Raw genomic sequence first — 16,293 nt, 5'->3', positions numbered from 1 at the left:
AGGGGGTGCAATGAGGTGAGGTGAGGTGAGGTGAGGTGAGGTGGGGCTGGGAGGTGGGGGCGCAATGAGGCAGAGCGGGGCTGGGAGGTGGGGGCGCAATGAGGCAGAGCGGGGCTGGGGGGCACCTGAAGAACTCATAGGAGAACTCCTCCAGGGTGTGCAGCTTTTCCTTTGGTGGCTCCTCAGGACATGGCTCTGTGAACTGTCCCTCCTGAGCCGCCAGCTTCCTCTTCTCTGGTGACATGGCAAGCAAGCTCTGGAGGGGGCACAGGCCTGTGGGTGCCCAGGAGCCGGTGCCCAGGAGCCACCGCCCATGAGGCCCTTCCTGCAGGCTCCTCCCGGCCTGGCAGCCTCAGTGACTTGGGAGGGGTCAGGCCCAGGGCTGAACAGGCCAGGGCTTACCCACACCCCTGTCACCTGCCGTGTGACCCAGGACCATGACTCTACCTCTTGGTGCCTGTCTCCTTTCCCTTGGGAGGGTGAGTGCCAATGGCTGTGGCACCCACATCACCCGTTCTGGGGGCCACGGCACTCTGGGTTTCTCAGACCCCCAGCTCCCCTTCTCCATGGGGCCACCTCTCACCCCAGCCCTGCCTGCCTAGTCTGCCACCAACTTCAGGCCTCGGCACAAATGTCCCTCCCTCGGGGATGCCTTCCCAGACAGGGTGGGTTCCCCACCCTATTATTTGTCCCTCTTCTTGGTGGCACTTTGCACAGTTGCCATCCATGTGTCATTATCTGCCCAAATGTCTGCCCTGAGGGTGGAGCTGCTATTGTGCCCAGACTCGTACCACAGGCACAGGGCACATACTCAGCACTCAGTATGTACATGTTGCAATGCCTGCCATTCCTGCCTCCTGAGGGGCTGGGGTGGGTGGTTCCCTTGTGCAGGGAAAGACTTGAGTCCCCCTGGGTCAGAGTATAAATGAGGCAGAGAAAGATTGGGTTTGTCCCCCGGACACCCCCATGATGGAAGAGGGAGGGAACACCCATTTATTGAGGACCTACTAAGTACTAAAAGCTGGGCTGGCACTGCACACACACCTTGCCGCAGGAATGGTGGGGGCTGCCCGGGTGGCCCTCCTGACCTCTGCTAGGTGGGCTGCAGGCCCTGAGCTAGGCCTCCCAATTAGGCATCCCAGGACTGCTCCACCCTGCCCTCGGGTACCCAGGCTGAGGACAGGGGAGCGTGCCAGTTACCAGCAGCTGTGCCGAGGGCTTAGTGACCGTGGGGATGGTGTAGAGGCAGGCCATGGGCACCAGTCCCGTCTTGCCTGTCCTGTCGTTCTGGCCGAGGGTCCAGTTCTCAGAGGCCAGCAGCCCCTGCTTCTTTGTGAGGACCAACAGGTCTCCCTTCTTGAAGGCCAGGAGGGTGGTGTCATCTGTAAGGGCAGGGAGGCTATTTGCTGAGGGCTCTGCAGGGGCCAGAGGCCGTGCTGGCATTTTGTGGGTCATCTCCTTTGACAGATGAAACCGAGGCATAGAGTGGTGGGCAGAAGACCACTCCAAGAGTGAGCGATGGTGGGACTGGAACCTCAGGGGCCTCAGACGGCTGTCACCTGCTGCAGCTGCACAGGCACAGAGCCCAGGGTGGGTGGGGGCTCGAGAGCTCTGACTGCAGCCCTAGCCCTGGGAGACCCTCAGAGGGCTGACCAGGAGCCAGGGATGAGGGAGGAAGGATGCACAGGCTGGCAGTCCCCACGCCTGGCCTGAGTGCTGCCTGCCTCTCGAGACCCCTTCCTTATCTGGAATGTGGAGATGGCGATCCTCTTTCCCTCCTGCGGTGGCCGTGAGGACTGAATGGGGTGATAGGGCAGCACATCTCGGCTGACATTTCTCACTGCCCAAAGACCCTACGCACAGCCTCTTCTGCTACAATCCCAACCAGCACCCCCTTCTGAAGTCCCTGCACTAACCACACCACCCACCGCCCATGATCACCCAGCCAGCAGCCTGGGCCAGTAGGGGTCCTGGGGCTTTGTCATGCTCCCCCATAGCCCAGAGACACAGCCCAGCTCTCGATGGAGTGCTGGCTTATGGGAGAACTGTGGCCAAGAACTAGGCTCCCACCCCCTTGAGCTGTGTGACCCTGGGTGAGCTACTTCCATCCCTGGGCCTCTGGCCTCATGTCTGTAAAATGGGATAATGGGGTGCTTTTGCAGCAGTGCACTGTGGGGATGGTGTTCAAAACTTCCCTGGGCTGGGGGCTGGCCTTTCTCAGTGCTTCTGCAGCAGTGCAGCGCTGAGCATGGCTGGCCTATGCAAGGCTGGAGACAACCTCCTTTAGCTCCTCATTTTGTAGAAGAGGAAGCAGTGGCTGAAAGAAGGCAGGGCCTTACCTAAAGCTGCCCCAACAGAGTTTTGCGGCCCTCCCTCCCTCTGCTTGCCTTGCGGCTGCTGTGTGGAGATGAGCATGCCGCCTCCCTACAGACCCCATGCGTGGCCCTCCCCCACCCCACCCCACCCCACCCCATCCCACCCAGTCTGGCACCTGTGGCCTTCCTGTCCTGCAGGGCCATGGCGAAAATGGACCTCTCCTTCAGGCCCTCCAGGAACAGGGCCACCAGCTCAGCGATGGCCACACTGCTGGGTGACACAAACTCGTACTCCTCATGCATCGTGGAGAGCAGCAGCCTCTGCCCGCCCTGGGCCTCCCTGGAGATGAAGGGCAGCGTGACCAGGAGCCCCCTCCACCTCCCCCTGATCCAGCCCCTAAACAGCCTTGGGAGGTGGGGTTGGGGGCCCTGAGTCACAGATGAGGACACAGAGCTGCTCTGCCAGGGCCAGGACTAGGCCAGACACCACTGTGGGTCTGGACAAATGAAGGACAGCGGAGCACAGGACCTCGGAGGCTGAGAGTGGTGCAGCCCATGTGTGGGGTTGGCTGTGGGCAGATAATGAGGTGGCTGGTGTGCAGTGACACCACAGGGACACTGCAAAGGTCAGAGCTGAGATGAGCTGCCGGCTCTGCCATGTGCTTACTCTGAGCCACCTAACCTCGGCGTGCTTCAGTTTACTCATCTGCAGAATGGGTGATGCTGTCGGTACTTCGTGGCATACAGGAAAGTGCCCAGCATGGTCAGCCTCAGTGAGAGGTGGCCAGTGGGGAGTGGTGGCCACTGTACACCTGGCACAGCCCAGAGATGCACGTGCCACTCTGTCGTGTGCTTTAACCAAGGGGCGCTCTGGCAGGGCTTGGGTGGGACTTCCCAAAGGGCATGGAAAAGTTCCCAGTCAACGAGAGCCATGGAGACCCATGGGAGTGGGGGTCAGCCCCAGCCTAAGAGGCCCCCCAGCCCTGCCCTGTGCCCCAGGACACACCAGGCACTGTCCCTTGTCGCTTTCCCAGACAACCTGTACCCTCCAGGCCACCAGTTCTCGTCCATGACAAAGAAAGGAGCCTTCTAAATAAGTGCCCGCCAGAGGCTGCACGCTTCCCTGCCCTTTCCGGGTGGATCTGGGTTTCAAAGAGAAGCTGCCAGTGCAATGTGTGATGCCCCAATGGAGTACTTCATGGGCTGTACAGCCTGGTGCAGGAGGGTGGGGCTCCGAAGTACAGAAGCCATCGTATACGTAGATTGTTGTCCCTCCACCCCGGCCTGTTACCCGGGACAGCACACTGCCCCTCTCCCCATCTCTCCCCGAGCCCCCAGATGCATCACAAGGACTCAGGGTGTAAGAAGAGATCTTCCCTCAGGGCCCGCACCTGTTGGTGGCCAGACCCATGACCTCTGGGAAAGAGAGTTCCAGCAGCGTCTTCTCCCGCTGGTCCAGGAAGCAAAGCCCCTTCCAGTTAACAGCCAAGATCAGCTGCGTCTTGGGCAGGCGGGGGCCTGGCCAGGAGAGACGGCAGTGTGAAGGCTGCATGGGACCCCTGGGTGCCCAGCCCATACCCGCTCCCTGCCCCCTGTCAGATGCCATTACCTGAGAGTGTGATGACTTCGAAGAGCCGGGAGAAGAGCAGCGGCCACTGCAGGCGGGCGGCGTCCACCACCTGCTCTCGCACGGCCAGTGGTGTGGCTTGCTTCTGAGTGTATGGGGCCTGAGGGGGGATCCTGGATGTCACCTCCGTCACTTGCCTCCCCTAGTGAATCCCTCACCTAGTGCTCAGGGTAAAAGAGTTGATGGATCCTTCTGAGAAGGCTCTACAAGGCCAGTGTCTGGAGACGGATCCTGTAGGGAGGCACCTGGGATGTCCCCAGGGACTGGTGCAGCCCTATCCTTTTTTTTTCTTTTTTGAGACAGAGTCTCGCTCTGTCACCCAGGCTGGAGTGCAGTGGTGCGATCTTGGCTCACTGCAAGCTCCGCCTCCCGAGTTCAAGCGATTCTTCTGCCTCAGCCTCCCGAGTAGCTGGGACTACAGGCGCGTGCCACTGCGCCTGGCTAATTTCTGTGTTTTTAGTAGAGGGGGTCTTGCCACGTTGGCCAGGCTGGTCTCAAACTCCTGACCTCAGATGATCTACCTGCCTTGGCTTCCCAAACTGCTGGGATTACAGGCGTGAGCCACCACGTCCAGCCTGGCGCCACCCTATTCTACCTGGGAGGGGCGTGGGGACCCTTTAAGAGGAGGGAGGAAGGCCATCCCGTTCCCTCATTAGCATCTGTAGGGCGGGGCTGTGCTAGCTGTGGAAGGCGCTGTCTGTGTGCCCCAGCCCAGGCTCGCTCTTGCCAGCCTATGCCTTGCAGGATTGTGACTCGTTCCGTGCAGGAGGGCATCTTGCTCCGAGTCTGTGTCCCGGGTGCCTCTCTTCTTTCTTCTCTGGAGCTCTTCTGTGTCTCTGGGGGCCTCTCTCCGGGACCACCTCTAGCTCCTTGTCTTCCAGTCTCCTTCCTTCCTCTTTCCTAACTCCCCGCCTTCACCTGTTCCTCTCCCAAGCACCACTGTGCTGTGTCCATCACCGACTGTAATATCCAACCAAACTCTCTTTTCACTGTTGAATACAGTGTTATTTCTTAGAAAAGTGGCTGGGTGCTATTCATATACTGGCTTTGGGAATGTAATAAATGCATCAAATCTGAAGGGTGATTTGAAAATATTCGATATGTATCGAATGTTTAGAATGTCCATACACTCTGGCCTGGGGGGTTCCCATGCACCCAGCGAGGGGATGCTGAGGCCCAGAGGCAGACAGGGGGGCCCCCAAGGCCATGGTATGGTCAGCAGTCAACCACTGCAGGTGCCCTCTCATCCCAAGAAGCCAGGGCCTGTCCAGACACCACAGTGCAGACCAGCACAGGGACCCATCCAAGATGCCAGCTTGGAAGGAAGAAGGTGGCATGGGCCTGTGACAGAGAGCTGAACTGAGTGGGACTGCTTAAACCTGAAGGGACAGGGCTCTACTTAACTGTCAAGCTGAGGCTAGTTGTTCCCCAGGGGGTGGGGGTTGTGGGGAGGGAATCCATCTCCTCTGTATACCATGAGCCCCCCCACCTCCCGAAGGAGAGCCCTCGGGTGGGTGCCTGAGCTGCATGCAGGCTGACCTTGGCGCAGGCGGCAGTGACGAGGCTCGCCCACCTGTCTGGGGGCTTGGTCCTGTACAGCTTGTGGGGGATGCAGCTGGGCAGCAGCTCCTGGACAGCCTTGCTCTCCGCTGAGGCGCCGAGCTGCACGTAGCAGTGCCGGGCCAGCAGCTCAACCAGTTCTTCCTCCTGCACAGCCCAGGGCACCCACGGGGGCGAGTGAGACAAGTGAGAGCTCCCCGCTTCCCCAGGATGCCCCTGTCCCGTGGCCGAGCTCTTGCCCCAACACGGGGGAGCTAACCTGTGGCTCGGGCAGGACCTTCCCCCTCCCTGCATGCCCTGACTGGGCCACCATGCAGGCCGGGAATCCCAGAGGCCTTGGCCAGAGCCTCACAGGCCCTCTGCCTGAGGACAACGGCTGCTCTCCAGTTCTGGGGTGGACCCAGCAGGGTTGCTCTGAGTGACAAGGCGTTTCCTCATCTGAGTTCCAGTCCTTGCTTGTCAAGGGAGACCAGTAGCCCCCCTTGCGGAGTTTCTGCTGGGGCCCAGCTGGGCAGGACCCAAGGAGCCCCTTCCCTCTGGAAGACCAAAGCCTCTTGGAGCCTGGTGCCCTGCCACCCCCTGCCCATGCCTCTTCCAGGCGGGCTTCCTACGCTGCTATGGCCGCCTCCAATGGGTCCTGGAACAGCATCTGCCTGACTTGGCACAGGGAGGGTTGTGCCTGCTGCCCCCAGAACTTCAGGGGTACGATCACTCTGCTTTCTCACAATCCCCTACAAAAGAGCTCCCGGTACGCTCCGCACGGTCCAGGTGAGAGCCCCTCCCGAGCCCCGCAGTCAGATGAGGGCCCAGGGCTCAGCGGTGACAGGACTTTCCAAGGTCACAATGCCAAGAAGATGGGGAGGTGGGATTCAGACTTAGGTGTTAGGGCTCCAAGGCCATGTTCTTGGCCACCAGGTCTCACTGCCCCATAAACAGAGCAGGAGAGGTGAGGCCAGGCAAGGCCTGGGCCCTCTGGGACCTGCTGCCAGAACCATGGACCCTGGAGGCTCGGACAAACCTGTGGCCTAAGGGAGGAGGAAACAGAGGCTGGGCCTGGAAGGGACCTGCACCCTTGTGACCCCCTTTCCTGGCCCCCATTCCTCTGCCCTCGGCCTCCTGCCCCCCCACCTTCTACCTGGCCTCAGAAGCCAGTTGGGTGCCTCCTCTATGGGATGTTTCCTGATAGCAAAGCCTAGGGTGGACCTGGCTCTCAGGCCCCTCACCTTCTTGAAGCTGTACTCGCCAGACCAGACTCCGTGGAGGACTTGGCGGTAAATAAGCTCGGTGCTGACAGGGTCCTCCCGGGAGTCGTGCCAGGGGGTGAAGAATTCCTTCCGGAAGTAGATGCGCCAGGGTGACTGGCGCTGGCTCTCGCCCTTCTCCTGGGCCATCTGCTCACACTGGGCGATGGCATCCATCATGTGGTCGCGCCCGCTGCCTAGGGACCAGAACTGAGGCCAGAGTCGGGGAGCAGGGGTTAGCGGCTGTCGCATGCCCCACCCCACGAGGACGCCCACCGTCAGTGTGTGCACGTAGAAGACAGGGCCTGGGGCCCTTGGAGCCCAGCGCGGGCTGAGTGGACACTGCTGAGCCCGTGTGGACACCTGAAGGGCTTCTCCACACAGCAATGGCCCATCTGCCACTCCCCATTACTCTCCCTGCAGCCCCTTCCCTAAGGAGGCAGACATGAGTCTGGCCGATGTGACTCGTCCGGCGCCTCGGTTGGATGACTGGTGTGTGTCTGAGTCTGAGGGTGTGGGCGTGGAATTGGGGGTGCCTGTGTGGGCGGTGAGGGTCTGTGCTGGTGTGACCCTCCATGTTTGCTGCAGGGGTGTCCACAGCTCCTGGGCATGAGGGAGTTTGGAGCAGGAGACTGGTGTGAGCTCCTGATGTCTGTGCGTGGCTGCTGGGTGGGGGACCAGGTGTGCATGCGGCACTGCTGGGGCTGAGGCGCAGCTGCAAGGTGACCATATGAGTGCGGGAGGACAGGCTGTTTGCTGTGTGTGTGCACCTGCCTGTGCCTGGTGGCTGGCAGGGTAGGCAGTGCTGTGCCTGGCAGCTGGGAGGGTAGGTGGTGGCCGGGCTGGAAAGGTGAGAGGGCTTGAGCCTCAGGGTGCTCTCCCTGGGTGTATGAGGGAGGCGGCTGACGGGCAGGGTGCCTGGCTGGTACCTTGTCGTACACGGCGACCTGGAGGGAGAAGCCCAGGTGGTCGCTGAGGCCCTGCTTGTGAGCGATGTGCATGCACATTTCCCGAGATGTGGAGGCTGAGTCCACGGGGACGGTTAGGCTCTCTCCAGTGGCCAAGATGACTTGGATGGGGATGTGCTTCTTGGACTTGACAGCCTGGGGACAGATGAGATTCAGTTCCCTGGCCTCTTGGAACCTATGGACAGGAGGCCAGCCCCCCATCCACGACCTCCCTCCTCTCCCCAGCCCATGGGCCCTGCTTGCCATCCCGTGGGTTCCCAGGGGTGGGCCCTCTGAAGCCCCAGGCCATGGGCTTGGCATGGAAAACAAAATTCAGGCCAACAGGTGTTTGCCGCTGGAAGCACAGCAACCAGGCAAGAGCAATGTTAGCCACAGGCGTCCAGGTCCTCCTGGACCTCCAGTGGGGGCAGCCTCAGGCCATAGTGGCTGCTTTTATGAGAATCCTGAGCTTGGTGTGGTTCAGTGACTTCACCTCACAGAAGACCAGGAGCTCTTGGGAATCTGAGTCCAGGACTCAGGAACATTTTGGGGCCTTTACGTATTGTTCCCTTGTGTCAACATGCACAGCTACTGCAAGTTCACCTACAATTCCAGGGCTCGTGGGAGGGAGCCCCTGTGGGCTTGGGGGCAGGGTGAGAACAGAAAGAAGGTGCAGCGGAAGTGACCCACAGCTCCTGGTATAGGGCACCTCGGGTCACAGGGCGGGCACCTGCCGGGGTTAGGCTGGGGCCAGAGCTTTGTGTAGAGCCAGGTGCAGGTGTGCTCTCGCCACCCTGGCTGGCTGTTCTGAATGACCCTTCCTGAGAAAACAGCAAGAATTCACAGATGACACAGTTGCCAAAGCAGGTGGAGGTGGCACATGTGCCCAATAGCAATGCCACCAAGGATGCCAACCATGGTGTGACTACTGCCCTTGTCACCAAGTGAAATGCCCTTGGAGGGGAGTGCTGGAAGCAACTGGCGCACTGTAATGCTAATGAGTGGGTCCGGTGATCTTCCCCTTAGCTAGTGGGACCCTAAAGGAATATGGATTTGGAGATGGGGGTCATGCCTGGGGAGGCCGAGCCCCAGGGGCACTCACAGGGACCACTGGCATGGGAGGTACTGCAGAGGAGATGGCGGGGCTCAGAGGACAAAGTTCTGTCCTAGGAGAAGGCACCCCATGAGCTGTGCTGGGGGTCCCTGGGGGCCTGCACCACCCCACCCTGCCCGCTCTCACCCCTGCCAGCCCCTACCTGCAGCTCCAGCCAGGTGGGGGGCTCCGCACGCACCCCATTGGCATAGGTGCGTCTCAGGCGCTCGGCACAGAAGGGGCCGTAGGTCGCCGGCCCTTGGCCGATGAAGTTCAGTAGATACTGGTGGGTGAGGAGGGGAGAAGGGAGGAAGACACTCAGAAAGGAGGCCAGTTTCTACTCACCACCCAGGTGGACTTAAGAATTATAATACTCAGTGTATAATGTGCATTGAGGGGCACCCTCACACCCGTTAGAAGGAACATGGATCAGTGTGTTTCTGAGGAGCAGTTTGGCAACACGTTTTAAACGGTGCATAGTCTTGATGTGTGCACACTCTGTCACAATAATGCAGGCCTATCCTAAAGGTGGCTGTGTGGTTTTGGATCGTGATGGCCTCTATGGTGATGAATGACTGGAAGATGGACTCTAAATGCCCACCCCCAACCCCAGTGCCTTCTGGAACAGCGAGGCATCAAGCTGGCATCTGGGAGGTTGACACCATGAGAAAACATAATGAAGACAGTAAATGAAAAGTGCGGGGCCAGGCATGGTGGCTCACACCTATAATCCCAGCACTTTGGGAGGCCAAGGTCGGAGGATCACCTGAGGTCAGGAGTTTGAGGCCAGCCTGGCCAACATGGTGAAACCCCATTTCTACTAAAAATACAAAAATTAGCCTGGTGTGGTGATGCACACCTGTAATGCCAGCTACTTGAGAGGCTGAGGCAGGAGAATTGCTTGAACCCGGGAGGCAGAAGATGCAGTGAACCAAGATCGCTCCACTGCACTCTGGCCTGGGCGACAGTGTGAGACTCCGTCTCAAAAAAAAAAAAACAAAAAAAAAATTGCAGAAGAGTCCATGTCCCCAGCATGCTCAAGAAAACACATTGAAGCTCTTTTTGTCTCACAGAGAGATGTTATTTCTTCTGCCTTGGGGTGGGGAGGAACAGCCTGGAAGGGTTTACTGGTGTCAGGAGCCCCCTGAGTGCCATGCACAGATGGCTTCAGTGACTGTGGTTCCTGCTGTCCCCAAAGGGACATGTGAGAAAGTGTTTTCTGTTTGATCACAAGGACCCTGTAACACCACAAAAGGCCAGAAGGAAATATTAATGGAAGTTAGCTCTGAGTGTGGGGGTGACTTTTATTTTGGTTTTAGATGTTCTGCATTTCCACATATTACTTCTATAATCAGAATTTAAAGGCATATTAAATCAGTGAAGCTTGGGGCCACTAACACTCAGCCAACCCAGCTCCATTTTCAGTCCTAAGAACTAGAAAGAGGTGCCGTGGCACATCTCCAGGCAGGGCCCACTCCTGGACACCTGTCTTTTCAAGGCCCGTGTCATCTACCTTCTCATTTTAGTCTTGAAGCGCCATCCTGACACCTGAGCCAAAGTGAAATGGCCCTGCAGACCCTGCGTAGGGGCTGGAAGGAGCCAGGAGCAGGGTCCTCTTTTCCAGATGGGGAAACTGAGGCCTGGAGAAGCATAGGCATGGCTGCCCATCTGGCCTGCAGGAGCAGGAGAAATGGGCCACGGACTGGAATCTGTGGACCTGCTCCAGGGCCAGGGGCCACCTACGCTCCCACTAGAACCTGCCCCCTGCCCGCCCTCCCTTCATGAACCCTCTCACCTTCATGAACCTCTCTGAGGGTGGGAAGCAGCCGAGGCAGAGGCTGAGCAGGATCCAGCCCCGGGCCAGGCTGCTTGTTTTGAAGTTCTCCGAGAGCTGCTTGCAGATCTGGCAGTAAATCTCATCCCTGAAAGACACAGACCATTAGGAGAGTAGGCTGGGGGCTGGAGGAGGAGAGGAGACAGGGGTACCTGGGCACACAGCTCTTCTGCACCTCTGAGAGGTCCCATATGCAGGGCACCTCTCCAGCACCGGGGCCCTGCCCAGCCTCCTCCTCTCTCAGGACAGTGCCACCAGGCTCTGCATCCCTACTCGATTCCTCTCCCATAGCCTGTGCTCTCGGTCCTTTAGGGTGGGGCTCGGCTTCAGGAAGCAGCGGGTTCTCCAGCCACAGCCCTGTCCTCAGCAGCCGCGCCCTTTGCACAGCCCATCTGCTCCCAGATGTGCGGGATCCCCAGTCTCACGGTGATTACAGTCATTTCTCCCTCTGCCTTGAGGCCCCACCTCCCTCCCTGAATGCAGCCCCTCCCCTCCACAGCAGAGAGAAAAGTGAGGACTTCATGGGAGCCACTCAACCCCATCTCCTGATCATTCCCACTCCCACGGTCTATGGAGCCTCCCCACTCCTGGTGGGGGTGTGTTGGGGGCGGTTCTCTCCTGCGTCCTTCCCCATGGACTCAAGCCTCTATCATGTTATAAAAGTGGCCCATTAACACCTCAAATGCCACATCTCCAGAGGCCAGCATCTTTCCTCTAATACTCAGTGGTGTGCTGGTAAATGTTTATCAACCAGCTCCCCCAGGAAGAAAAGCCCAATTCACAGCATTTGCTTATTTCTGTGGTGTACATGTTCCCACCAAAGCCAATGTCAACTGCGACACGACATCACCGAACAGAGATGGGAAGCAATGTGCATGGTTGGCTCTCTGAGTTCCTGCATCCCTCCTCTTTCTGTGGTCTACAGGCATCGCCATCAGCCATTCACCCAAACTGGAAATCTGGGGGTCATCCTGGAGCCCTCCCATCCCTTCATTCCTCCAATCCAACTAGCCCCCACCATCCATCCAGCCCCCACCACCCAGCCGGCCCCCACCACCCAGCCGGCCCCCACCACCCAGCCGGCGCCCACCACCCAGCCGGCCCCCACCATCCAGCCCCCACAACCCAACCAGCCCCCACAATCCAACCACCCCCCACCATCCAACCACCCCCCACCATCCAGCCAGCCACCACCATCCAGCTGGCCACCACAACCCAACCAGCCACCACAACCCAACCGGCCACCACAACCCAACCGGCCCCCACAATCCAGCCAGCCACCACAATCCAACCAGCCTCTACCATCCAGCCAGCCCCCACAATCCAACCAGTGCCCACCATTCAGCCAGCCCCCACAACCCAACCAGCCACCACAATCCAACCAGCCCCCACAATCCAACCAGCGCCCACATGCTACCATCTGTCTCCTGCATGTTGCCTCTGTCCCCTCCTCTTGGCTCCTGTTCCTTGGGCAATTCCTCATCAGCTCTCTCTGGATCTCTGTAGCAGCCCTGCCTGGCCTCCCAGCCCCAGGCTCCATCCTGCCACATTGCCAGGGAGGTCTTTCTGGAAGTCAAATATGATCAAGATCCTCTCTTGCTTAAAACTTTCCCCACTTCCCTTAGGATGGAATCCAAGCTCCATGCCCCAACAATGGCAAACCACTCATAAATTCCAGACCCTGTGGGCTGTCTCAAGGGTGACTGTTGCAGGCTGAAAGAGTGAGGGTCATGATCAGCTCAGTATACCACTGGAGGCTATATGAGCAAACAGCAAACTGTTCTCATAAAAGCAGAATGTTGGCAAACTGACGAACTGCGTCTGCCACCCAGAAGGAATGCTGAGGGCAGTCACGACCCAGGCACAAGTGTTTCTTGTGATTATCTATAGGGCACACCTGAAGCCTGTTAGTAATAATATGAACCTGTGATCAATTAAGTAGCTGACCAATCGTTACCTCCTCCTCCCTGCTCATTCTACCCAGTAAATACTAAGGGCTGAAGAAGCTCGGGGTGGGGGCTGTCTTTGCTAGGAGCAGGGAGCCTTTTTTCTTCCCCTGGCCCCTTTAAAACAGTTTCTTTTGTCTTAAGTTTTCATTTCTACGTTCATCCCCCTTCGTTCCATCTCGTAATGACGGTCTCAAGTAGTGACAGTAGTAACTCCCGTAATGACGGTCTCAAGTAGTAACAGTGGCAAACTGCTGCAAGTGCTGCCTGGACAGGGACAATCAGGGACAAACAGACCTGAAGGGACCTGAAGAGGCCTGCGGGGACAAATAGAGATAAGTAGGGATAAATAGAAACAGAGATAGAGACAAACAGAGATAGCTAGGGAAAGACAAGGACTTGCGGGAACTAACAGGGACTATAGGGACAGACAGGGACAGATAGCGATAGACAAAGACTAGCAAAGACTAGGAGAAACTTGCAGGGACAGACAGGAACAGATAGGGACAATAGGGTCCTATAGGGACTTGAGCAAGGAAGGTCTGCTGGAGCAAAAAAAAACACAAAATACTAAAGCCCAGAAAAAACTAAAACCAACCAGATGAATAAGAAACCCCGTTACAAGTCTGCTGGCAGCATAAGGTCAGTGCTTTAAAAACGTACTGGTCAGTGTCCTAGAGGTACAAAGAACGGGAAGTTTTTCAATCAGGGTAACATGGGGAAGAATTTGGTTCTCTTCTCTTTCTTGTTTGGAGTTTGGTACATACCATTTTCTTGTCATTTCAGGGTTTGAGAGAATTTTTTGCCCCACCTACAGCACCTATCGAAAGTGGTGAACAGGAGAGGAAGGATGAAAATTGGCTTGTACCATCTTCTTTTGCAGCTACAGAAAGGCGAACTTTAGCTTTGTCTTTCGTGGCTTGTAAACGTGCGCTGGTACCTGTGAGATGTGCAGAGGACTTGGGAGGTTTTCTCAGAGCTTGTCAAGATGTGGGAACTGAGCTTCACTGCTCTGCAATGTTGACTCAGGCAATGGCTAATTTGGTAACTGACAGATCTAAAAGAAGCCAAGGGTTAAGCCCTAAAGTGGGAAAATGTTATAAATGTAGGAAAATTGGACATTTCAAAAAAGAACACCGCCAGACCTCTGGGCAAAAGGGATCTTATAACACGGTTCCCCTCCCAACAGAAAAACACCAAGACTTTGCCCTCATTGCAATAAAGGAAATCACTGGGCTCATCAGTGCCACTCAAAATTTCATCAAAATGGCACCCCCCTGTCGGGAAATGAGAAGGGGGCCTGGACCCGGGCACCTCAAACAATGAGGGCATTCCCCATCCAGGCCACAGCTCCGCTTCAGGGGTGGGTCTCCGGAGGCACATTAAATCTCTCTCTCCAGGAATGCCTGGAAATGCAGGATTGGATCTCCCAGTCAGAGTGTGTTATGTTAACTGGAGGAGACAAACTCACTAAGATTCCCACCGGTATTTGGGGACCTTTGCCAACAGGATATGTGGGATTAATTTTAGGTAAAAGCTGTCTTAATTTACAGGACATTATTGTAACCCCAGGAGTTGTTGATTCGGATTGTGAAGGAGAAATTCAGGTGGTGGTGATATCACAAGGCCTTTGGGTTTTTGAACCCGGAGAATAAGTTGCTCAACTGTTGCTTATTCCCTGTAAATTGTACCCTTCTCTACGTAAGAAGAAGCGAGGAGGTCAGGGATTTGGAAGTACAACTAGGAGACAGATTTATCTATCACAACCCATAGCATCTAGTAGATCCACTTGTGCAGTGTAAGTTGAAGAAAGTAGATTTTGTGGGCTTATGGATACGATGTCTCATGGTAATAGAGCTTGAGGATTTTTTTTTTTTACTGTTATTGCACAAGAAGGATAAACTCTTGATTTGTTTTCTCTGTGCCTTCTGTTAATCAGAAAGAGCCTGCCTCTTGCTATCAGTGGAGTTTTACCCCGCGGTAATTACCCAAAGAGGCAGAAGCTGAGTTGCAGCTTGTGGAGCAGATGCTTCAGTGACGGCATGCCTCCCAGCTGCAGCCACAAAAGCCTTTGCTTCTGTTTCAGGAGATTTACTATTGTGGGAACGAGGGTATGCTTGTGTTTTCACAGGAAATGAACAAACCATGTAGGTGCCCTCAAGTTGTGTGCGACCATGCAACGGGAGACTGGAGGGACCTGTGGATCCCAACCACGGGCCTGGTTCCCCCAGTACCAGCTGAATGCGAAGACGGAACAAACCACCAACTGGCAATTAAGGGCTGCACAGCCTGCAATTGCCTTTCTCAATTAATTCAAAACAAAAAGGGAGAGATGTTGCAGGCCGAAAGAGTGAGGGTCATGATCTAGTATACCACTGGAGGCTATATGAGCAAACAGCAAACTGTTCTCATAAAAGCAGAATGTTGGCAAACTGACAAACCGCGTCTACTGCCCAGAAGGAGTGCTGAGGGCAGTCACGACCCAGGCACAAGTGTTTCTTGTGATTATCTACAGGGCACACCTGAAGCCTGTTAGTAATAATATGAACCTGTGATCAATTAAGCAGCTGACCAATCGTTACCTCCTTCTCCCTGCTCATTCTACCCAATAAATACTAAGGGCTGAAGAAGCTCAGGGTGGGGGCTGTCTTTGCTCACTAGGAGCAGGGAGCCCCTTTTTTTCTTCCCCTGGCCCCTTCCTTTAAAAGTTTCTTTTGTCTTAAGTTTTCATTTCTACATTCATCCCCCTTTGTTCTGTCTCATAACGACGGTCTCAAGTAGTGACAGTAGTAACTATTGTAGTGATGGTCTCAAGTAGTAACCATGGCAGTCTGTCAGAGGTGACCTGTCTACCCTTTCCCTCTGTCTGGCAAACACCCCTCCTCCTTCCTGGCCCAGGTAGGCACTAAGGCCACTCCTTGGTGCACCTGTGGGGCCCTGAACAGACCTCCATCTTAGCACTGGTCCATCTTAGGACCAGGAAATTCACTGGCATTGTGAATTTCCTGGTCCTCTCGTGCCCCCCAGCTAAAGGGTGAGCTCCTCCAGGACAGAGCCATGTCTTCTTCATCTCTGTCCCTGGCCCTCAGGCTGGGGCCTGACCCAGAGTGGGTAATGAGCAAGTGTGTGTGGAATGTGTGACAGATGTGGAACGGGGCATCTGCTTTGTCTGGGAATTTCACCAAGGCCCTGCAGCCAAGGACAAATGGATGCTCACATCCAACGTTCTAAAGAGACACATTCTTGTAGGATTTACTAAAAGGTGGCAGAACTAGTGCAGCCACCAAGCCACCTCCAGCCTGCATAAGGGAAGATAAGAAATTTGGAATGTGATTCCTGGAAGGGACTTCATGGGGGTAGAGAGATCTGTCCCATTTCCACTCCCTGTAAGTGATGAGGTTGGTGAGGGGGACCCCAGGAGAACTGGGGGCTGCCAGAGAAGAGACCCATGTCACTCCCCATCTGATGCCTGCTGAGCTCCAGAAGCCCATTTGCCACCTCCCAGGGTACTAGAATAGAGCCTGTTGATTGAGTTCTTGCCAGTGCTTGACTTTTGTACTCTGGAGTTAGGGACCTCCATGAACAAAGACATAGCGCCTGCTTGTTCCTGGAGAATTCTGAGCCCATCCTGATGGGCAAGGAGGAGAGAGGACAGGAGATGGGAGCTGCACATGTACTGTATGGTTGGGCAGGCATGAGCTTCCTGCTGACCAAAAGATGTCATGGAAGG

The 16,293-nt window shown here is 56.3% G+C and overlaps 1 protein-coding gene and 1 long non-coding RNA gene across 2 annotated transcripts in view; one reads left to right on the top strand and one right to left on the bottom strand.

Annotated features, from left to right (window-relative positions):
- MYO7B (myosin VIIB) overlaps positions 1 to 16,293 on the bottom strand; it is a 37,863-nt gene that overhangs the window by 6,707 nt on the left and 14,863 nt on the right. The window contains exons 9-18 of the mRNA XM_055380671.2: positions 10,579 to 10,705; positions 8,947 to 9,066; positions 7,673 to 7,846; positions 6,726 to 6,953; positions 5,482 to 5,649; positions 3,925 to 4,042; positions 3,707 to 3,833; positions 2,492 to 2,655; positions 1,201 to 1,382; positions 126 to 256 (exon numbers count right to left, since the gene is read on the bottom strand). Coding sequence (XP_055236646.2) covers positions 126 to 256; positions 1,201 to 1,382; positions 2,492 to 2,655; positions 3,707 to 3,833; positions 3,925 to 4,042; positions 5,482 to 5,649; positions 6,726 to 6,953; positions 7,673 to 7,846; positions 8,947 to 9,066; positions 10,579 to 10,705 — 1,539 coding nt within the window. The remainder of the gene's footprint in view (positions 1 to 125; positions 257 to 1,200; positions 1,383 to 2,491; positions 2,656 to 3,706; positions 3,834 to 3,924; positions 4,043 to 5,481; positions 5,650 to 6,725; positions 6,954 to 7,672; positions 7,847 to 8,946; positions 9,067 to 10,578; positions 10,706 to 16,293) is intronic.
- Positions 1,380 to 5,020, top strand: LOC129532210 (uncharacterized). Its single transcript, XR_008677855.1, has 2 exons — positions 1,380 to 1,590; positions 2,514 to 5,020. It is a non-coding gene; the product is annotated as an uncharacterized lncRNA (long non-coding RNA).

Source organism: Gorilla gorilla, chromosome 11 (assembly GCF_029281585.2).
Source record: "Gorilla gorilla gorilla isolate KB3781 chromosome 11, NHGRI_mGorGor1-v2.1_pri, whole genome shotgun sequence".
Classification (NCBI taxonomy): domain Eukaryota; kingdom Metazoa; phylum Chordata; class Mammalia; order Primates; family Hominidae; genus Gorilla; species Gorilla gorilla.
The sequence above is the reverse complement of the archived record's forward strand: the minus strand, read 5'-3'. Positions and strand labels throughout refer to the sequence as shown.